Source organism: Echeneis naucrates, chromosome 9, assembly GCF_900963305.1.
Source record: "Echeneis naucrates chromosome 9, fEcheNa1.1, whole genome shotgun sequence".
Lineage (NCBI taxonomy): Eukaryota > Metazoa > Chordata > Actinopteri > Carangiformes > Echeneidae > Echeneis > Echeneis naucrates.
In genome coordinates this window covers 14,687,951-14,711,427 of record NC_042519.1, presented here as the reverse complement: position 1 = coordinate 14,711,427, position 23,477 = coordinate 14,687,951, and the positions used below count along the sequence as shown (strand labels likewise).

General features: G+C 43.8%; 1 protein-coding gene across 2 annotated transcripts in view; it reads left to right on the top strand.

Annotated features, from left to right (window-relative positions):
• ptch1 (patched 1) overlaps positions 1–22,915 on the top strand; it is a 45,837-nt gene extending 22,922 nt beyond the window's left edge. The window contains exons 12-25 of one of the 2 annotated variants that reach the window (XM_029509778.1): positions 709–834; positions 3,255–3,373; positions 3,952–4,032; positions 4,087–4,268; positions 4,386–4,606; positions 5,010–5,319; positions 6,566–6,708; positions 11,086–11,269; positions 12,958–13,238; positions 14,983–15,120; positions 15,332–15,474; positions 18,772–18,871; positions 19,058–19,187; positions 21,381–22,915. In XM_029509778.1, the coding sequence (XP_029365638.1) occupies positions 709–834; positions 3,255–3,373; positions 3,952–4,032; positions 4,087–4,268; positions 4,386–4,606; positions 5,010–5,319; positions 6,566–6,708; positions 11,086–11,269; positions 12,958–13,238; positions 14,983–15,120; positions 15,332–15,474; positions 18,772–18,871; positions 19,058–19,187; positions 21,381–21,502 (2,280 nt within the window). In that variant the 3' untranslated portion in view covers positions 21,503–22,915. Of the gene's footprint in view, positions 1–708; positions 835–3,254; positions 3,374–3,951; positions 4,607–5,009; positions 5,320–6,565; positions 6,709–11,085; positions 11,270–12,957; positions 13,239–14,982; positions 15,121–15,331; positions 15,475–18,771; positions 18,872–19,057; positions 19,412–19,524; positions 20,042–20,145 lie in introns of both variants that reach the window. The other variant, XM_029509777.1, reaches the window with a different exon arrangement.
• Positions 22,916–23,477: the final 562 nt, after the last annotated feature.

Genomic DNA, 23,477 nt, shown 5'->3' with positions numbered 1-23,477 from the left:
AGGGACTTAAAGAAGATACTTTGATGGTAGCAAGGTCATAGGAGTGTAAATTTGCAATCACGCGGGTATGTGTGTGTGTTTTTGTGGAGCGGGACAACTTTTCATCTCCAGTGGGGAAAACACAGGCATGTATTTGCTTGTTTTTGTTTTCCCCTCCTTCCCTCTCCTTATAGTGCTCGTCTCTATGCTTCCCTCACCCCCCCAGCTTCCTTTGTGTGGTTGAGATGAAAACTAAACAGAGCTGAACCTGATCTCACGTCTCACACAGACACACACACACACACACAAACACGCGTGAAGACGCACATGCCTCCAAACACTCCCTGTGTGGTCCTGCATGTCCTCAAATCTTCATCCAACTGATGCCAAACCTTCTACCAGTGTGCTCATACTATATCAACACAGTTGGTGTACTTATGATACAAAATATCAAAAGTTGTTCAGAAACAACGAGTTCAGTGAAAATGCATTAGTATGTTTGTCATTTTCTTCTTCATTCTTATTCCTCCACTCTTCAGACAGACGTAGACAGGCCCAGGTGGATTGTTCAAGTCCTTCAGGGCGTCAAAAACTTTGCAATCACTGTCAGTCATATCAGTATTATGATAATTGTACATAATCGCAACGGTTACACGTATGCCTTTGGCTAGAAGAGATGACTTTTATTGCTTTTGCTTTCATCTTCTTCTCTTTGTTTCTCTCTGTCAGGACCGTACAGGGGAGTGTCTGAAGAGGACAGGGGCCAGCGTGGCACTCACATCCATCAGTAATGTTACAGCATTCTTCATGGCAGCCCTCATCCCCATCCCGGCGCTGAGGGCCTTTTCTCTACAGGTATGCTGGGCTGTGTGTTTGTATGTGTGTGTGTCTGAGTTTAAGAGTGTGTAAGTGAGAGAGAGTTCAGTCGTGTGGGGCCTCTCTCTCTCACTAATAGTTCTGTTCCAGTCCTCATTGGCTCCAGATTTCCAGAGTGGAGTTTTATTGATTTCATTCATCAAACTGAAATTGCATGTTTGTGTGTGGCTGTGCACGTGTGTGTGTGTGTGTGTGTCTCCACTTTGAGGCTGTTTAGTGGTGGGCCCAGTGTCTGTCCAGATTGTGGCGGAGGTCCATGTAACTGAATCCTTCTGTATTTGTGTGTGTACTTGCATATCCTCACATGTATGTGTGAGTGAGGAGAGTTGTAGTCTCTGTGTGGGAGGTTTGAAAAGCAACGGTCTAGCTTTTTTTTTTTTTTTTTTTTTGCATCTGTGTGTCTCAATTTGTGTGTGCGTGTGTTTATGTGTGTGAGAAGGTGGGGGGATCCAGCGGGGACCTCTGACTTTGCTAACATCTGTCTGTAATTATAGACGTCACCAGAACAGTGAAAACTGGGACAGAAAGAGATGTCTGTCAGTCTGACTGCACAAATCACCTATTTGCTAATTCCCTCAGACACTCACTCAGTCACAGAGCTAACACTGACAGGGAGGATGATGGCTCTTAGTAGTTTTATAGGAAATGAAAAGACATAGAAAGAAAGGAGACACAAACATAAGGCTGAATATAAACAGATGAGGGTTGCATTAACATATGAGCTCAATCTTTGAGTCGCTGTGAGGATTCCTCACCATTGAGTACAATTCAAGGCGAACGTAACTGAAGTGTGTCAGTAACAAGCAGCTAGAAATTTTCAACATGAAGTATGAAGACACCACTCTTTACAATCTCTTTCACGCTCTCTCACTCACACACACACAGGCACACACATTCAGAGTGAGGCAAGAAGTCGCCACATTGAGAACAATATTAGGATGTGTGGATGGATGGCTTTAGTACAGCAAGTCTGTCAAACATGATCCATTTACCCCATGGGTCTGATCTGAGTAGCCTCGCTTTACACACACACACACACGTTCAAATAATTACAGACTTAGAGACTGGAACACACACACATTTACACATAGCATTCATACTTTACACTTTTGCTTTTGAGACTGGTGGAGGGCAGACTTGTGTGTGAGGTGGACTATCATGCTGATATCCATATTTCGTTATGGAAGAGTCAAACACTCAACACACATTGCACAACACTTTATCAACATTAAAAACTTCCTGTGGTTGCCTCCTCTGTGGTTCTATCTCTCTATCTCTCTCTGTGTCTCCTCTGTTATGTGTCTCATTTGCCTTCCTCCGTCAGTGTGAACAAAAAATCTGGAATCTTGTCCAGATAACATGAAAACACACACACACACACACACATATTCACGCTCGGTGGACAGATGTGATGATAAATCTCCCCACTGTGGGGTCAGCGAGCGGTCGTACATATGTCTGTTTGCCTGTGTGTGTGTGTGCGTGTCAGTGGAGTCATACTCTGTTTGGACATTAGTGGGCCAGTTGAGAATTAATTATCCTTGTCTCTATATACAGAGGGTTTTTTACTCTTTTTTTTTTTTTTTTTTCCTCTCAGATTATTTCTCTTTTTTGTCGTCTGAGTAGTGAGCTGTGGAATGAGGGAGGGCAAGGATGTGTGTGTGTATGTCTGGTTGGTGTTAAGGTGTGGTTTAAGTAGGAGTTTTTTAAGCTGGCAGCAGATACTTGTGTGTGTGTGTGTGTGCATTTTCTTGTCTGTATGTATGTGTAAGGGGTGTGTGTTGTCTGTACAGCCACAACGCCTGCTCATCACCTCAGGCCCCGCGGGCCCATGCCTCCTTGGGTGGTCTGGCACACACACACAGGATTGTGTGTGTGTATATATATGTGTGTGAGTGTGTGTAGTGAGTGGTCTGGCAAATACGCAAGATCCAGATTGTACTCTGGGCAGGGCCCCAACCTAACCCCAACCCCCACCCTCTGCTCCAGTGCACCACCTTCAAATACTTAACCACAACACTGTACTGGCTTCTATTACACACACACATATGCCTCACTATTTCTGAGTATACTAAGTTTTAGTCTTGAAAGGAATTGAAAATGTGTTGAAAGGCCATTTTTCCCTGAAGCCAGCTTATTTGGATTTTGTCATTTTAAGCCATATCTAAAGTTTCACAGTGTTTGTGTAGAGAGAAAGTCGCTGTTGGGCTGCATGTAGATGCAGTGACATAAAAAGAAAAGTAGCTGTCACTGATTTTAAGATACTTTTTTTGAGAGTTTTCCACAACAAACCTGAACCTGCTTTTTCTCCTGAAAGACAGTCCACAAACAAATCATTCTTTTCTTTGGTAAAACGCCTTTTCAATAAGACAGTATCATGTTTTCCATGTTTCCTGAAGGCTGCTGTCGTTGTGGTGTTTAACTTCGCCATGGTGCTGCTCATCTTCCCCGCCATCCTCAGCATGGACCTCTACCGACGAGAAGACAGACGTTTTGACATTTTTTGCTGCTTCTACAGGTGTGCACTCACACACAGACAGACAAACAAGCTCTTTCATAATTTGTCATGAAATGTATTGTTTTTCTGTCAAATGTTATCCTTTCCATGTTTTTCTCTGATCTGATAATTAATCACTTAATAACATGGTCATCTCTGCGATATCGTCACCTTAATCCCACTCATTCAAAACCTAATTGCTGTTTAAGTCGTCTGTTCCCGTCTGGGCTGCCTGGTTGTTTGACTGTCTGTTTATCTGTCACAGTCTCTATTAAACTCAGCCATTCTGCCAGTCAGAGCATGCTTATTGGCACAGCGATTGCACAGATGTGCAAACACACTATTAAATTCCCTTGTGTTCCTGTGTCTCCGCTCTGTATTTCATGTCGTTGGCAGACTCTCCGAAACGCAGTTCTAATAAAAGTTAGGATTTTTTCAGCAGATTTTATCTGCTTTATATTTCATAGTTTTTTTTTGTCTTTTCTGGAATACCATCACCTTTCCAAAAATTCGGATTTGCTAAAATGTTCCCTTTAAATTCATACATATTCTCAAACATCAATCCATGGACACTTTTTTCACTGTCTTTATCTTTACAGCCCATGTGTCAATCGTGTAATTCAGATTGAGCCTCAGGCGTACCTGGATGGGGCAGACGGGAGCCGTTACAGCCCTCCGCCGTCCTATCACACCCCTCCTCCCTCATATCGCACTCCTCCACCGAGCTACAGCAGCCCTCCTCCTTCGTACAGCAGCCACGGCTTTGCACAGCAGACTGAAATCACCATGCAGTCTACAGTACAGCTCAGGACAGAGTATGACCCCCGAACTCAGGCCTTTTACACAACAGCTGAGCCCAGATCCCAGATCTCTGTGCAGCCCATCAATCCGGCTCCAAGCAGGAGCAACCCTAATAATGACTATTACAGCAGCAGCAATCATGGAAATCTCAACAACAACAACAGCGGGATCCGAAGTAACGGTGGATCTCGTGGTTCTGCTACCTTCTCCCATCATCACCCCGCGCCTCCACATGCTGCCCCAACCTCAAGTACTAGCTCAGTTCCTCAGGGGGATGTGGCGTCGTCGACCGGCCAGAGCCCAGAGAACAACAGCTCCACACGGGACTTGCTGTCCCAGCTTGGAGAAGCATCTCTTGGCCTGCGTTGCATCGAGCCTCCCTGCTCACGCTGGACTTTAGCGTCTTTTGCTGAGAAGCACTATGCTCCATTCCTCCTGCAGCCCACCACCAAGGTGAGTTTAGTGTCCACCTGTGCTTGAGTTTGTGTGAAAGAGAGAGGGGAGACAGCTTCAAATTCTGTGTGAGGTAAGGGTATTACTGACTGGGAGTACTGACTCACTGTGGTGATAATTTGAATAGGATGGTTACTTAAAAGAGCAGATGAAGTGGAGGGAGGCTTGGAGGTTTTGGTTATGAGCAATCTGTGTCCCATACAAGAAAGGCCTCTCAAAGCCTTCCTGGAGTGAAGTCATGTGGTGACATATGTTTGCCACTAGTTTTGCCAAAGTTTGGTCTTTTCATTATACTGTTGAATCCCTCTGATTTTACCAAGCTGCACCATCTGCTCGCCGGGTGCCATCACTCTGCGTTGTGCACTGATTGATGAAGGTCCATTTTCATTCCTTCTGTCTTCAGGTTGTTGTAATCGTGCTTTTCCTCTGCCTGCTGGGTGTCAGTTTGTATGGGACCACCCAGGTGAGGGATGGCCTGGAGTTGACGGACATCGTGCCCCGAGAGACCAGCGAGTACGACTTCATCGGCGCCCAGTTCAAGTTCTTCTCCTTCTACAACATGTACGTGGTGACGCAGCGGGCCGATTACGCTCAGAACCAGCCACTGCTGCACCAGCTCCACCAGAGGTTCCACACAGTTCGCTACGTGTTGAAGGAGGACAACGGACAGCTGCCCCGCATGTGGCTGCACTACTTCAGGGACTGGCTGCAAGGTAAAATTAAACTTTATATGGAAGCACCACCCAAATTAAATTGGATTTGGATCACAACTTTTCTTTTTTGACTGCCAAGTGGGCCAGATGTAGCAACATGATTAAGAGTCAGTGTTAGACAGATAATATTGTTATTAATTCCTCATTTTATTATAGCTACTCAGAATAGTTTATGCACTGGAATAATTTACCTTCTGGCGAAGTAGTTTTGAAACCACAATTTTCTTCAGAGTTTTGACATGGATGTGCATGAGACAAGATGTTGGGCTGCAGTTCAGAAGGGGGTTGCATTGCAAAATGGACATTGACAGTAGCAGATTAAAATCAAGTGGGGTTGATGGCGTAAGGCTGTGGGAAATGTAGAGTATGTTAGAACCTTTTGACTCAAACACTGATATTCAAATGAATCACCCAACTCGTACCACTGCCGCCTGGGCATTTATTACTCAGAAATTTTAAATATTTGGCATATAACAAGCACTACACCATAATATTTTATAGCTACTTAAATAAATTCTATATCGTGACAGGGTTCACTTTGGGATGGCTTTCTGTTGTATTCCCAGCAGTGACAGCTCCTACGAAATATGAAAGTATTACAAGAATACTTTCTACTACGTGTCAACTCCCTCGGGCAATTTGTTCGTTTTCACTCACTGCCTCACCCCTCAGAATAAAACAGATTATGTGAGGCTTTGTGCGAGCCGGCTGCAAACCACACAGAGAGTCTGAGGGGTGAGAGAGGGAGGAAGAGAAAGAGTGTGTGTGTGTGTGTGTGTGATATTGCGTTCTGCAATGGTGGGACAAATTGGAGCCAGGCAAGCCAAACAGCGAGACCCGAAACAGCATCTCCCTCAGACGGACCACAGCGTGGGCCTTGAGGGAGAGCAGAGAGGAGGGGGGGAGGGGGGGGTGACACACATGAATCAGAGAATAGTATAGAAAAGAATACACATGTTACTAATATATCCCCTAATGATTGCTTTACATCAAAAGAAGCCTATTCTGGGCTTTTGAAGACTTGTTTGGAATCAGAATATCACATTCATCACCCTTATTAAAGGGTGAGGGTTAGGCTCCAGTGTTGTTCATGTTCTATTGTACTGTGCTTGGTTGTTAACGTGTTGTGTTTTCTTGTGGAATGGGCTTTGTAAGTGTACTGTGGAGGAAGAATGAAGATAACAGGGTATTTAACCTTTTCAAACATCCATGTCTAACAAGTCTGTCTGGTTGTGGTTTCCTGCAGGTCTCCAGCAGGCATTTGACAAGGACTGGGAGGCTGGCCGCATCACCCTCAACAGCTACAGGAATGGTTCTGATGATGGCGTCCTGGCATACAAGCTGTTGGTGCAGACGGGACGCAGAGACAAGCCGATCAACTTCAAGCAGGTCGGTTCATGTGAAAGTGCACACAGACTATATTTGAATCCACTTTGGTTGAGGCAAATTGACTGTATGCCATGGGAATCTGAGGGCAGCAGGACTCTTTATATTGTGGTAGATTAGACTAGAAACTTTTATTATCGAAAATGATTGGCTCATGTCAGCAGCAATAAACAGAGAAAACAATACATTCAAAACAGCACACAAGAAATAAATTCCTATGTGTTATACACATGTGTACAGTGTAGGAATGTGTCATTAATTTGACCCAAGCCCAATATCCAAATTGTGTACAGAATTCATCGTGCGTGAGTTTCAATGTTAACTTTGGAGTAGCAACATCCCCTTGAAATTAATTTCCCAAACTGAAATGTTAGCATGTGTGCGTTGACAAATTGTCTATGCAGCAGCATCTGTTGTGTTCTATTTTTCGCTTAAGTGTCAAATTTATTATGGAGGATTGTGAAATTTCGGTGGTATTGATACCGACAAGCTTTTATTGTGGCATTCCAAGTACAATCTGCTGGTTTTGTTTTTGTATAAATTAGGGCTGGAAGAGACGGGCCCATATTAAAAATTGTCTCTTTGCATTAGTTTTTTTCTCATTCTCGCTCTCTCTCGGTCTGTCTTCATTTACTGCCCATTATGACTTTACCAAACGCAGGAATTTAAAGCTCTCACTGGGGCTTCAGTCTGCCTCTGAAAAAACTATTAGCTGTTCATTGAAACTATCTTCTTTCTGTGCGTGATGAGCATATATAGGAATTTGGGGGGGGGCTCTAATTAGCATCAAGCCTCTTGGTCTGATACATCAGTGATTCCAGTCACAGTCCACAGTTTGCGAAGATGAAAGGAATGGCTGAACGACAGAAATTCTTCTTGCAGGGCTCGTTTTGGTCTATAAATTATGAGTCACTTTGGTTCTGAGGTCCCATGGGAAAGAATAATTAGAATCATCTAAACCAACTGGAATCACCACAACACTGATTTATAATCACACTTAACATTATTCTTAATATATTTTCATGTGTGTGTGTTTTTTTTTTTTGTTGTTGTTTTTTTTTTAATGTCTTCATTATCAACGTAAATTATAAATCATAAATGATGTGTCGGGCTAATTGGCTTCACTGTGCGGCTGGATTCTCCTGTCAAATTCACATTGTGCCGTTGAAGTGAGCCTTGTCTCCAGTGCGGCTGTTCCACATCTAGCATTGACAAATGTCAAACAGCTGAGGTCTCAGATGGAGGCCCAGAGAGGAACATGGAGATCAAATCAACCCTCATCTATGTCAGCAGAAAGATGCTGACAAGTTGATAATGTGAGAGAGTGATGAGGAAAAGATTATTGGAAGTGTGCGAAGCTGAAGTATTTTGTGCTGTTTTTGGCTTTGTACCATCACAAAACAAAACAAAACAAAAAAAAATAAATCGTATCATGGCTGCATATCTTGGCAGGAAACGGAGAAAACAGAAGATAGAAAATATAGGAAGGAATTGGGAAAAAAAACAAAAAAAACAACAATAAGCTAAATTCTTCCACAAACTCCAAACACAAGATGAATCACGTCCTTTTCAGCCGTTTTGGGCTCTTTTTCTTGCCCACTGAGTTCCCTTGCAGTAGCACACTACTGTTCCCATCCGTTCCACTGTCTGACAGGAAACAGAGGCATGCCTGGTGTGCGGCCCTGTGACATCACTTCCTGTGTCTGTGAGGGAATTGTATTTGCCGTGAGGCGTGGGGGCCGCCGGCAGAGCTGCCTGGGCTTCCCGTGACAGCTTGAAGACATACAATTGTTGCGTATCCCGCAGTTAAATTCAATCCAGATCCTCTGGAATCCGGCTCTCTCCCTTGACCCCCTCCTCCCTCCCGCTCGCTCTCTGCCCCTTCACTTACTCCTGCCCGCACTATCACTCTTGCTCTCTGTCTGCCTCTTCCTCCTTCCCTCTCCCTCCCTCCGTGCTCCACTGCTGTGTCCTCTTTGAATGAGAGAAGCTGAAACACGTGGTTTCTTTGAGGCGGCTCTGTGTGTACATGCGTATATTTTGAGTGTGTGTCCTGCTGTTGTCTGTTGTCTGTGCACTTACAAGCAGTAGCTGTTCTTTTGTGCCTCGAAATGAGGACCAGATCTTTCCCTAACCCTGGCAAATTGCAGCGCTAGATGTTTTATTTTGATATGCCACTCCATGGATCCGAGGAGAGGTGTTCTGCCTTTGATCTGTCGCTGTGAACATTTCTCTCTGTGCCAGGCGACCATTCATTCCTTATGGCCTGTCCCAGGACTCATATGGATGTGGGGGTTTGTGTGTGCGTATGTGTGTGGTTTGGGAAAAAGAGGGATAGAGAGATAAAGATTTTGAGTGAACACAGGAGGTGGGTACAGAAAACAGGAGTGGGAAAGCTTGAAAGAGGGAAGGAAGGCCACGCTGACGCTATCAAGGGCTCTTTTCTTCTCAGGGTTCGGGTTGGTCTGTGGCGCCGGGCATTCTGGGTACCCGTAGGGGTCAGAAGACGCAAGTGTGAGCAACATTTGTACAGATGTTGTGTTATTTTTATAGCTCTCCTCCATTTGCTGGGTGGCATTTCCTTCAGTGTTAACAACCAGGTTAACTGCATACAGACGCGCTCAGGGACTCCAGCCAATTTTTTTATTGTTACGTTAACTCAAGCAATTTTTCTCTCCCTACCCGGCCCCCCCTCAACCCACAACCCACACCCCACACTATGCCTTTCTTCATCTACTGAACCCCATGAGTCCAGCTTCACCCCCAAAACTTTCTCTGCCTCTGTGAAGAAGGGATTTATGATTCCTAGAAAGGAGAGTGACAGAGCAGTGTGTGTAATGGTTTTACCTCTCAGGAGGTAGCAATGTTAAGCTGCACTCCTGCGCTTCCACATGGGAGGGTGAAAATAACAGCTCTGGGCGAGACAGCCATTCTTGTCTGCTTATTCACCACAGCCATGAGAGAAAATGACTGAAACAGAGCTCTGGAACAATTTACAGATGGACAGAAATACGAGTTTGACAGGGGAATCGTGCTAAGTCATATTAATGGAGTTTGTCAAAGTGTTGATATCAGTAATGTTATGATATGTCAGAGCATTACTTTTTGTACTTTTGTGGGCTTGTGACAATAAACAGGAGTCTGCAGCCACACCAGCAGCTATCTGGGACTACACTTAAGCGTAGCAGTGCTTTAATCCAAATGCTAACATCAACTTGCTGACAAGCTGTCAAATGGAAATTTTAACCTGGAAAAGTTAATTTATTGCTCTTCATCTTGATGAAAGTGAAAATTTCTATACCAGATTCAATGCTAATCCATTTGATAGTTGTTTCGATATTTCACTTTATAACACGCGTTCCTCTGGAAAAAGTCATCTGGATATATCAGTGTTGACGGCAGTTGAGACATTTCAGCCTGGACCAAATTGGCCAGCAGACGGACATTGTTAAAAAAAAAAAAAAAACCCCAAAATGAAAACAACTATAATATTTCAATTATATTCATAAATTTTGTTCAACTTAAACCATGGAAAAGGTAAAACATACTGTCTCACAAATATTTACGTGACTAAATTGAGGAGGTCTTGGTGGTGCATTCATCGGCAGCAGCTGCTTTTTGACAGAAACGCTCTGCGAGGGCTTTCATCACAAATTTATTCAGAGTGGTCAGGACACTGAGCCTCGGGTTGGCCAGCCAATATCTACTGTATGTAAAGGGAGAAGCTGATTCAGCTTTTTCCATGTTTTAATGTGGCATGATAATTCTGGGAAGCTGTGATGAGAGGTACGGGAATTTTCAGAAAGACGACTAGTGTTTGACTTGTTGATTTTTCTTTGGTTGGAAAGAGAGAGGGCCTAATATTTGACTCTTATTTTGAAAGCTGCTCCGTTCTCTTGCACTCATGCATGTGTATAAATAAGCATGTCTGTGGTTGGCTCACCTGTAGAATGTTTCCCTTCAACACATCCCATTTCCACAATACCTATTCGTGTCCAATGTATACTTGACGGCTGCATTATGGTTTCATATGCAGGCTCCACTTATTTTTTTTAAAACCTCAGAAGCACATTTTCCATTCACCAATAATTCCATTTTTGAATTTAAACATTTTGCTTAGCTTAGTAGAAATATGGAGGGCCTAATTTTACCCTGCTAAAATGCACATTGATGTGTGTCTGAAATTTATGTTTGAATACAGAAAAGCAGGATTGAATGTTCTCAATATTTATGGTACTAACATTTAATCATTATAATTAATGTTAATGATGTTAATATTCCCAGAGTGAGCTGGGATTGGCTCCAGCACCCCCACAATCCGGAAACAGATAAGCAATAAATGAATGAATGAATGTTAATATTCTCTTCTCCTATTTTCAGCTCACACGTCAGAGGCTTGTGGATGCAGATGGGATCATCAACCCCGGGGCCTTCTACATTTACCTAACGGCCTGGGTCAGCAACGACCCTGTGGCATACGCCGCCTCGCAGGCTAACATTCGCCCACACCCTCCTGAGTGGTTCCACGACCGCACCGACTCCATCCCCGAGACACGCCTCAGCAGTAAGTCAGAACGTTTTCCACAAAAATATGGTAAACTATAATAATAGGATGCCTGTCCTTTCACGCATGGAAGAAAATCTCAGTAAAAATTTTGTTAGCTTCGACAAACGAAGCATCGCAGGAATGTAAAATGCTGATGTTCATAACCGCTTCACAGCACAGCTGAACAAATTGCATCTAGAAAGAAACTTAAACCTCAACATTTGTGGAGCTCATTCGTCTCTGTGACTTTTTCAGATTCCATAAGATGGCTGCTACATATGAGCTGTGTTTACCTCTTGGGTTTTGGGTTATTGCTCCTTGTCTGCCTCTTAGCTTTAAAAGAGGTAGTAGACTTTACTGTACCACTGCGGTGTGTGTGCGTGCAAGTGTGTGGGTTTGTGTATGCGTTAGCTCAGATTGCAGGGCTGAGGACCAAGACACGGCTCACTGTGGTTCTTATAATGGTGCCTGTGGTGAATGCTATAATCTTGGCTACCATGGGGCCTTGCATTATACCGACGCACACACACACACACACACACACATACACAAACATTATTAAAACTCAGTGACCCCAAACAGTACACACACCCTGTTCTCGTTTCCCTACCACACAGACAGACTGTAACTCACATAAAAATAAAAAATAAAAAGTGCAGCCATGTTGTTTCAGCCTGTGATTTGGTACGAGGCAGGAAGTGCTCCACGGGAGCAGAAAATGATTGGATAACAAGGAGAGACTGGGCTTTGGGTGGTTGGCACAATTGGATAACAAGCAGGAAGTACTTTACAGGGAGGGAATATGATTGGAAAAGCAGTGTGAAGTGCTCAACTGTGCGGGAGCTCCCCGGAGCAGATTGGTGTTGGGTGGGAGCCAGTTTGGATCCTAATGGAAATTGATGGTCGAGATTCTAATGAGCCACATCATGTTAGCAAGTTCTCCTCTCTCACCCAGGAGGCGCTGTGGAATATACACACTCACACCAGACAGAGCGACGACAAGTATTTTTTTATTAGATAGGCAGGAGGAAAATAGGTCAAAAGATTTTGGCCTGCCATTGTCGCAGTGAAAAACTAGCTCAATAAATGCATTGCTTTGCTTGCACTAAAGAGGACTTTGTATTAGAAGGGCAGACAGTTATGCGTGCTTATGCATCTATATTATGCTTTATGTGTCAGTGCTGAGTTTAGGGTGTGGTAATGGCGGTGATTCTGACATTGTAATTATTGTGAATCAACGTTAGCCCTGACACTTTGCTGTGTCTGGAACTGATAGGCCCTCATTAGCCCGACTGGACCACAGACTGGCTGGGCTTGAGTCAATGGAGCTCTGTTTCACACTGCTCCGCCCACCCCAGCCACACACACACGCACTCACACACACACACACACACACACACACACACACACACACACACACACACACACACACACTTGCTCACAGATGTAGCTACTCTTGGAATGAGGTTGGATTAGGGAGGAGAAACCTTGATATTGGTGGTTTAGCTTAACCATCTGATCATTTCACCTATCTGCAGAAATAATTTTAGTTATTAAGAAAAGACAAATATCGTCTGCAGATATCTTAGATGTCGCTGGTTAAAAATAATGTGGTGATTACAGTTAAATTATTATCAAGTTGATTTTTTTTTTTTTTCTTTTCTTGCCTACAAACTCACGTCACTTTTCGTTGTCTCTACCTTCAGTCCCGGCTGCCGAGCCCATCGAATACGCACAGTTCCCCTTCTACCTCAACGGGCTCCGGGAGACGCCGCAGTTTGTGGAGGCCATCGAGAGTGTGCGGGCTATTTGCAGCAACTACAGCAGACAAGGCTTGCCGTCGTACCCCAATGGCTACCCCTTCCTGTTCTGGGAGCAGTACGTTAGTCTGCGCCACTGGCTCCTGCTGTCCATCAGCGTCGTGCTAGCCTGTACCTTTCTGGTCTGCGCCGTATTTCTGCTCAACCCGTGGACCGCCGGCATCATAGTAAGTGTTTGATGAAAGTTAAAAAGACAGTAGACTCATTTTGATAATGTCTTGCTCAAAAAGGAGAAGAAAGAATGAAATGTACTGTTTCACTCTCTCCTCATATCCTGTGCTGATTTCTATGTGTGGTCCGCAAGGCATATCAGAGAAGGAGACAGTCGGAGAGGACAAGGGGCTGCTGTGTGTTATTGTAGCCCAGTCACCAGTGTTTATCTTGTCCTGTTTTTTCAGGGCCGGTCTGTTTAGTCTAGTCCAACACTCCCAGACATCGACGCTGAAATAAATGGAGAAAGGACACAAAGTTGCTCAAGCAACTTGCTCCCACTCTCAACCTATAAAGAGTTAGATTTTATTTCCATCCTTCACCCTCCTCCTCCTCTCCCATCATCTCCCAAGTTTCCAAGGATACACGCAAATGCACACAACATGTATATACTCACACACATACAGCATGAATGTGTAAACACACAGGTACATCATTCACACAGAAACACATACACAGAGCACTCTGGTTTTTCTCTCTGTTGGGTTGTATTTTACTGCAGGCAGTGACCAGGCCACCCGAGCCCTTAAGCAGAGGAGGAGGTGACCCCATGTTCAAAGACGAGTTAAGGAGAAGTTTAACCATTTATATATATATATATCAGATCAGATTTATTTGTATAGCGCCATAACAAAGTTACATCAAGGCACTTTACATATAGAGCAGGTCTAGACCAAACTCTTTATAAATTTATTTAGAGAGACCCAACAGACCCCCGATGAGCAAGCACTTGGCAACAGTGGCAAGGAAAAACTTCCTTTAAGAGGCAGAAACCTCGAGCAGAACCAGGCTCGGGGGGGGCGGCCATCTGCCTCGACCGGTTGGGTTGAGAGTGGGAGAGAGAGAGAGAGAGAGAGAGAGTGAGACAGGCATTGGGGGGGTGGGTGTAGGCAGGAAAATAAATAAATATAAACAGGGTGCAGAAATTTCCCCTCATGGTTCCCACATGTGGATACTTTGCTTGCTCACTTGTATATGTGCCCACACATATTCGTACACCTCCCACCCCCCAATGCCCACCTCAACCCTCTTCAAAGGATTTGGGCCTCATGTAATCTGACACCTGTCAGCTGATATTGGCATTTACTCCCAGCTCCTGGCTTGCTCTGCTCTGTAACCTCCACTCTCACACAGAGAGACACACACACCTAACACATCTATAAGACAGACACTCACCCATATCATCCTCTTGTATTACTGCCGCTTATCTGTCCTGTGTGCATTCAAAGTGCAGGTCAGCTGTACATTCTCCCGCCACATGCAATGAATTTTATCTCATATTGTAGAATAAGAAAAAAAAAAAAAAAGGAGGAAAAAGGAGATCCACCAATATTTTCCAGCTCTGTCACACCAGATTTTGTTTTGTTTTGATTTTTTTTTTTTAACACTTTCTAATGATAGGAGATTTTTCTTTTCTTTGATATATTTAAGGATCACAAACAAAAATGAGTTTTTTCCAGAAGAAGGCAGGTGTTCAGGAGTAAAACAGATCATACAAATTAGTATAATTTCTGAAGATATCTATATCTATCTATTCATTCTGGATCTACTATATCCATCCATACATCTTCCACCGCTTTTCCGCTTTGCGGATTTACTATATATCTGTCATTTTCTGTGTTTAATTTGAAATCTAAAATCATTTTCTTATAGATTTGTCAATGGTCAGACTTTCTAATAGAACTATTCCTTTCCCTTCAGGTGTTGGTTCTGTCTCTCATGACTGTTGAGCTGTTTGGCTTCATGGGGCTGATGGGAATCAAGCTGAGTGCTGTGCCTGTGGTCATTCTTATTGCCTCTGTGGGCATCGGAGTGGAGTTCACTGTCCATGTGGCCCTGGTAGGCGCACATTCATTTGTTTTCTGAAATGTTCTAAGTCCAATGTACCAATGACAATAGTAATGTCTTCACTAATGCCAGCAATTACAAAGAGTAGTGACACTACAAAGATATAAGTTTAGATGGCGGTGTTTGTTTGAATAGTTTTGAAACTGTGAAGCCTTGATTAAAAAAAGACGTGTTTGTGTTTCTGTGTATGTGTGTCTTGTAGGCGTTCTTAACTGCTATAGGGGATCGTCACAAGCGGGCGTTGCTGGCGTTAGAGCACATGTTTGCTCCGGTGCTTGATGGAGCATTTTCCACCTTGTTAGGTGTGCTAATGCTTGCTGGCTCAGAGTTTGACTTTATCGTCAGGTGAGTCCAAATCAAACCCCATGAGAAAAAAAGAGTTTGTCAACATGGTATCGGATTCACAAAGGTTATTGCACAGTGTCTTAGTGGCATTAGTAGCCTGTTGAGACTATGCCTCAACCTGTTTGTCACACAAGAATCTACCTGAGATACAAATCATGCATGAAGGCCTCTCTCTACCTCTGATCCCTCTCTTTCTTGTCTCCTACCCGCATCTCCATTTCATACCCCCTCTGTGTAAACGTCATCCTTTTTCCAGCTACCATATACATACCAGTTAGTTTTGTTGTCCCCCCCCCCCCTTTTTTTTTTTTTTTTCAATTTATGGGGGCTTGATCTCCAAGAAGCTTCATAAACAATGCCTTTATCTTTCTCCACCTTCCTCTCCCCTTGTGTCTTTTATTTCATGCTTCTCTTCTCCCCTTTAATGTCTCTCATGCCTGACATTTTAGGGGAAACCAGGGAAAGGATGAGAGTTGAAGGTCAGGAGAAAAAGAGGAGGAGGGCTGGTAGACGAAGAAGCAGAGAGAAGCCAAGTGAAAAACAGCGAGGGGGAGAGGGAACAGGAAAGTCTTCTGGCTTTTGTAATCTCCGTCAGGTTGTTTAACTGCCCTTGCTAGACATTTATAAGCATGGGAAGGAGTAACAGGGTGGGGGGCAAGAGAGCAGTTGTGGAAAGATGGGTGAAATGGAAATGAAAGCAGACACACTGTGGGGGCGCTGCGTCGGTGGCTCCTTTTGTGTGTGTGTGTGTGTGTGTGTGTGTGTGTGTGTGTCCTCTTGTAACATTCAGACAGGAAGGTAACAACCAGCCGTCATACAAGGGAGGAAAATGAATGATTCTGTACATTCTCAAGCCTGGAAGATTATGGGAAGATTTCACTGAGCTCAGTGTACAATTTAAAGCCTTAAATAGTCTTATGTGGCTACATATGCACACGTTCTTGGTAGCAGTTGGTTTAATTTGCTGCAGAATTTGTCTGACCTACTCCTTTTAAGAGAAAGGAGCAATGAAGTCCACGTGATCTGCGAGCGCACAAACTCATGTGTCATGTGCATTGGGTGGTGTTCGAGCACACACAGGCACACAAGTACACACGCGGTACCCCTCACAAACACACACACACACACACTATTCCTCTCCCTGACTCCCTGACCTTTTAATCATGGGGGTCAATGATGGCGTGCCTGCCAGCGAGAGCGCACATGCAGATACACACTCAAAAAGGGACGTGTACAAACAGACACACATGTGCACACACAAACGCAGGGAGGCCTATAGACCTTCCCTCCTCACCTCCAGTGGTGTGCTCTGGTTTCTGGCTCAGTCGTGGGCCTCCATTTAAAGGTTCTGCTGTTGTCTGAGCAAACAAAGCAGCGCCCCAAGACGGTGCAATAACAACAGGCCCAGCTCGTATTTTCTGCTTGCACCAAAAGAAATGTTTCCCTGACTTTCCCCGTCTGCCCTGTGAATGTTTTCACTCTAAACAGCCTAGTGGGGCACTCACCCTGGTATGTGGGCTGCACGCGTGCATGTGTAGGCCTACAAGTATGTCCATATTCTGTCCAATAGTGACTTGGCATTTACCCATCCTGGTGTGTACGGCAATCCAAACCATATGGATGGCGTAAAATAATTTTATTTACACCTGTGATCTGATAAAAGCAGATGGTGGATAGGTTTATACCATATAAATGTTAAAAGTGTGTGTGTAGAAGTAATGGAATATGACAACAGACCTGATTTAGGGGATGTGTTATTTTCTCTAGCATCCAGGAATTGATTCATCGTGTGATAGTCTATCCGTCTGCACAATTCACCACCGACTGAACTCACAGCATGTGGTCCTGTTCTCAGATCACATCACTGTTCCAGCAAGAGCGCTGTTTAAAAATATCTTGTCATCAGGTCTCGTCCTTGTTGGTTCCACATGGGGAGTGAGGCCACCCATGCTGGCTAGACAAGGACCAGTGCTCCTATTCTTCTGCACAAACATAGCCCCCCCTCCACACCCAAACAAACACACACATATTCTGTTATAAATGCATGTACACAGATTTGTTACAAATGAGAATTTAGTGTGGCTGCAAAGCATGCCAGCACATCCGTACTCCATTAAGCCCACATTCACAAACAAACACAGTCAAGAGTTAGATGCGGTGTGGCCGCGATCACCTGAGAGCTTCCTCTGGAGAACTGCATGAGGAGGAAAGCCTTCGCTAATGAAGGGAGCTGTATTGGAGATTGGGGGGGGGTCTTACCTGATACATTGGAGATTTAATTAGACGGAGGGGATTGTGGAGTGGCCGGGAATTTCACAGGGGCTTAGCTAGAAAGGAGGGAGAGAAAAGTGAGGCAGAGAAGACGGAGGGAAAAAAAGAAATAAAAGAGAGGGAGAGAGGCCAGGGAGGGGTGGCGCTCTGAGGGTCCCCTTCTCTTCTTCCTAGACTAAATTGTTTAAATTCTATACCCTTCACTTCATTTGTTTGCTTCTCCCTCTCTCTCTATTTTAGAGCCAGAGAAGAGAGAGAGGCCCCTGTCCTCTTTTGCCCCCCCCCCCCACTCCCTCCCTTCACATTCCTCACTGCTTTGTTTTCTACATGTTTGCTTATACACCACACACCCAAGAGAGAGTACCCTCGCCCCCAATAACCTCCCCCACTTTGTTCCCCCTTTCCTCTTGCGCCTTTGAATTAACCAGCGCTGGCTAATTATGCTTCCTCTTTCTTTTCTCTCTGCGGCTTCTTTAAGACTAACCCTCTTTGGCAGGACCTAGAAACACACAAGGTACATTTCTGTTTTGCTCCTCAAAACCACAACGCATGCCTGCCTGTCTGTGGGGGGTATATATATATATGTATATGTGTGTGTGTGTGTGTGTATACATACATATGTATGTGTGTGTGTTTGTGTGTGTGTGTGCGTGCGTGTGTGTGTGTGTGTGTGTGTGTTTAAGGAGTGGCCTGGGTGTCTTTGTAGAAGTATTATTTTGGGCATGTGTGATTTTTTTGGTTGATTTTGCACGTCTCCCCATGTCTAAACCTCTGTGGTTTGCACAGGTATTTTCTTTGTTTATTCACTTGCTATGCTTCTCTTCTTGTCTGTGTTTTTGTTCCCATTGTGAAATTACCCAATTTGTTTGCTATATCATATACCTTTTGGTAAATGCTTTCATGTTGTGTCACATAAAGAGGGTTAGCAAATGTAGTTTTTCGCATATAGTGTTTCAGTTTCATCCTTGTATGTTGTCTTTAGTTAAATTTCTCCCTTACTGAACTCTTTTTGCATTTCTGTTTCAGGTATTTCTTTGCTGTGTTGGCCATCCTCACAGTACTTGGAGTACTGAATGGATTGGTTCTCCTTCCAGTGTTGCTATCATACTTTGGACCCTATCCAGAGGTAAGGGCTCAATAATACAACTCTGAAAATCAAAGTTAAGTGTAAAATGTGTAGTTTTAAAAAAAATCATATCAGTGATTTTTTTTTTTTTTTTTTTTTGATAGGCGTTCTTTCATTGGATTCCCTAACTGCTTAGTTCAAGACTCTTACCACAACCTTTTCACTTTCTCTCGTGTCACCCTTAAGGTATCACCTGTTGATGGCCGTAGCCGCTTACCCACCCCGTCACCGGAAGCCCCACCTCACGTCATCCACTTCTCAGTCCGCCCTCATCACACCACTGGGGCCACCACTTCTGGTGCTGCTTCAGACTCATCTGACTCAGAGTACAGCTCTAACACCACTGTGTCTGGTATCAGTCAGGAGCTGCAGAACTACAACCTGCCCTCACGCAGAGCGCCACCTCGAGCAGAGGAGCAGCAGTACCACCACCAGTCCAGCAGAGGCAGAGCGTCCAGGCCGGAGGAAGAAAGGAGAACAGGATCGAGTCATAGGTGCTCAGCCAGACAGCCTGATCCTCCGGCCTACACAGTGTCTTCGGTAAGCAAATAATCTCCACTGTGTGCTTGTATGATATTCCTCTCATAGCAGATTTTCTTGTTTCTAGCAGATATAAATATCTTATTGTCTTGCTCTTGTCTGTCTCCTCTCAGGGTTGTGACTCTGGGTCAGGGGCAGCTCAGCGCCACAGCAGCAGGAACCCCAAGAGCCAGCGGCACTGGCAGGCCCCACCCCCAGCCCGCCCGCGCATGGACGCTTTTGAAACAGCTACTGAGGCTGGGGGCCATTATGGCTCACACGGCCATAGAGAGCACTCAGCGGGCCATAGAGTCCGCTCTTCCCACAACCCTCAACCTCACCACCTCCCTCACCACCACCCCAACCCCACCCCGTATTGCCAACCCATCACCACAGTAACGGCGTCAGCCTCTGTCACTGTTGCTGTTCACCCAGCCCCCTTGCCCAACCAGAGCCCTCCCACTTCCTCTTACCCAGGATACACTGCAACAGACAGTTACTGCCCATCAGGGCCGGAGCCTGCTTTCCAGGATCCACACGTGCCACTGGAGACCCCTTTGGGGACCAGAGGGGTCAAAGTGGAAGCCATGGAGCTCCAAGACTTGGAGTTTGAGGCAGCCGACAGCTACCATGGCAGACGGGCTAGCTGAGGTGGGTTTTTAGCTAATTAAGTAGATCCATGTGTGACACTATGGTCTGTTTGTATTTGCTTAATCATAAATTACTGACTATAGAATACACTTTCACTTTTCCAGTTGTGGAGAATGGAAGTACAACGGCCAAAGATGGACTCCTCTCTATTACTAAGCAGCTGACCTGGTCTGACAGAGCCCAGCTCTGCATAGCTCAGCCTGGCTCAACTCCAGCCAGTGTTTCCGTCATGGTGCTCATTCTTACTGTAACCTAGTGGACTATTGTCTTAGATAATTCTATCTATATTTAAAAGATGTACACATATGTAAATATGAACAAAAAGTAGCTATAATTTTAGGAGCTATACAACTCCTCATGTTAACAGACTGGGGTTGCCATTTTATACGGCTTGTGTGTGTGTGTGTGTGTGTGTGTGTGTGTGTATGTGTCTGCATGCATGTGTGTATGAGAGAGAGATAGATCTCTGATTACTGTTCACTCATCTGTGGATCTGTGCCATTAGGAAGCTTCATCTAGACAAAAATACCTGTCAGCATTCACTGTTGCTGCTCAAATTGTATTTTTTAAATAATATACATTTATATCTCTATGCAAATCTCTTTTTAAACAAAAGAAGTGATCTGTCTACGTATATGTATGCCTGTGTGTGTGTTTGTGTTGCTGCACAGTAGATGTGTGCAGGACTGTGTGATGTGAAACAGCCCCATTACTTTCTGGCTTATACATCAGATACATCCTCAAAACAGACTAACTAATTTGCACTCATTTAAAACATGAGGGAAATTGTTAGAATTATCAAACAGGGCTTTGGTATACTTGTGTTTGTGTGTGTGCGTGCGTGTGTGTGTGTGTGTGCGTGAGTGTGTGGGTTATTGTATAAAGGTACGCATGTTAAAGTATTAATTTTTTATCACAAACCTGTGGTAGTTATGAAACAATTACTGTTTAACTTGACACGCTATGCGTGCTATTTAAGATGAGCAGATATGAAGAAATTTTAAGCTGTTTTTTTTTTTTTGTTTGTTTGTTTGTTTTGTTTCTGTTTATTTGTTTTGTCTTGTTTGTTATGGCCTCTGCATTGGAACCTGTTTCTGCTCTCAGCTTTGTGTCACTGTGTGTTAGGCTGCTCTCTGGTTGTGTTTTACTGTAAGAGGTTATGTATTGTTTAACCCTAGCAGGCTCAAAACAGGTTCCGGCTTGTATACTGACTGTATACAAGCAATAAACTCACCTCAGAAACTCACTCTACCATTACAGGGACATTCACATTACTGATTCTGGAACAGGGTCAATACAGGGTGCTTTGCTCTGCACCCAAAGTCATTATGTCTAGTGGATAAGCTAAAGCTCAGACTGTATACTGTATGGCCCTACTCAACTTCGCACTTGACTGCTTTTAAACTACATACACAGGAATATCTTGCCTCAAGTAGCTCTTTATTTCTGTACACCCAATAAGCTAATCCACACAGCCTGCTAAGGGCTAAGCCCTATATGGCCTGACGATGTGCTCTTTGTGTGTCTCATTGTAGTGTGTGTGTGTGTGTGTGTGTGTAGAAACGTGCATGAGTCTATCCTCATAGTTTGTCTCAGCTCTCCTTTAGTGACAGTAAAGACAACTGGCCCCAATTTGGCCTCAGCCATCCCCACTGACCTCAGCTTGTAAAAATCCACATCATAACGCCATGACACTAATTGGGACTCCACCACCACCACTGCCAAATGGCACAGCTCAGAGCCTCAGGGGTCAGAGTTTACACCACCAGCACCTCTCTCTACCAGCAATGGCCAATTTATATGTGCCTGTTTGTCTATGTCTGCATAGTTGTAACCCCCCCCCCCCACCCGCTTCTGCCTCAGTTCCAAACTTAGGCCCCTGTGACCACTTCACTCATCCCCTCCACACCTCAGTTTACCTCCATTTTTTTTTTTTTTTTTTATATTACTTCCGGTACAACAAATGTAGCTATTCCCAGAAGTCTTTGCAGCTTCCATCATTATGTCCATCATGTTACATCAGCTGCTTGCGTGAAATAGGTTGTTCTGTTTTGTTTTTGTTCTTTTTTTTCTCCCAATGTCACATTGGCAGTAGCGGAGAGAATCATAGCTGGCAACTATTTTATTCATTTACAAAAAAATTTTTCTATTTGTTTGTTTGTTTGTTTTCAAAGTTCAATTGCGATATTTATATTTTTGTAATATAAAACTTTTTTTCTTTCATTATTGTTATGCCAGTGGATAACAAATGCAGGGATTTTTATGTCTATTGAAAAAAAAAAACACTATTACAGTTTAATGTTTTTACATTAATGGAGTTTGATCTGTATAAAGTGCTTACTAATGTTAAATAGGAAAAAAAGAGTATATAACATTTTACACTACAGGTCTCATCATAGCTCTTAGAGGATTTTAAAAGGAAAAAAAAAATCAGTGGTTCTTCCAGACTGCCATTTTGGTCTCAGTTGGCGTGGCTGTATGCTGTTTTCAGTTACAAAGATAAATGTATGCCATATAATTTATTTATATGAAAATTTATTTTTGTAGTGTACATAGTAGTTGTCAAGGTATTTGACAGAAGTATATTTTTAAAGAGTTTATATGTAATGATATACCATAACAGAAAAAAAAACCTTAAGGTGCACACTTTCATTGCTAACTGTCTTGTGAGACAACATCAACACCTCCCCTTCAGTATTATGTTCCGATCCTTGGAGAGAGACAGCTGTTTCTATGGGTTTGTCAAAGGCTAGCCATGAAAGTAGAAAATTGTACTAGCTCTCTAAACATTAATGTTCAAACACTGATAGAATTCTAACAAATAAAAATATTATAACTTATTTGTCTCTTTGTTCATAACTTTAATAAATGAAAACTTAAAAAAAAAATGGTTTGATTGTTTCCATTGGTTGCCCTGCTTTGTGTTTTGGTTTGATCTCTAGCAGAAGATTGACATTTTAAAGATGGGAAATAAGAAGCTGCATCAATGATTTGGGAGAATGAAGGAAACTTCACTGAAACAAGCTGAACAGTAGCTTGCCATTAAACCATCTTTTGTAACCTTCTGCAAGAATTCGTCTCTTAAAAGGAGAGCTGTGAAGAACAAAAATTGGTTTTAAGCTGTTTTAGTGACAGCTTAGGACTCCAAACATCCCAGCAGACATGTCCGGTATTCCCTATTAAGGACTGCTACAGGTAAATACACCCTCCTCGCCACCCGTTCCTTGTCCCACCTCGCTGCCCTCCCTCCATTGTGTCCTGTGATGTAAAACTCTGACATCTGGTCTGGAGCCCTGCAGCCCTCCCCAAAAGCCCACCCTGCTCCGCCCCTGTACCCCCCCCACCTCCTCTCCCTGTTTTGTATGATTTTGATTGACAGCTTTATAGACTGCAAGGAAATTGGTTGTAGTTACAATACAGATGGCCTGTTCGGTGT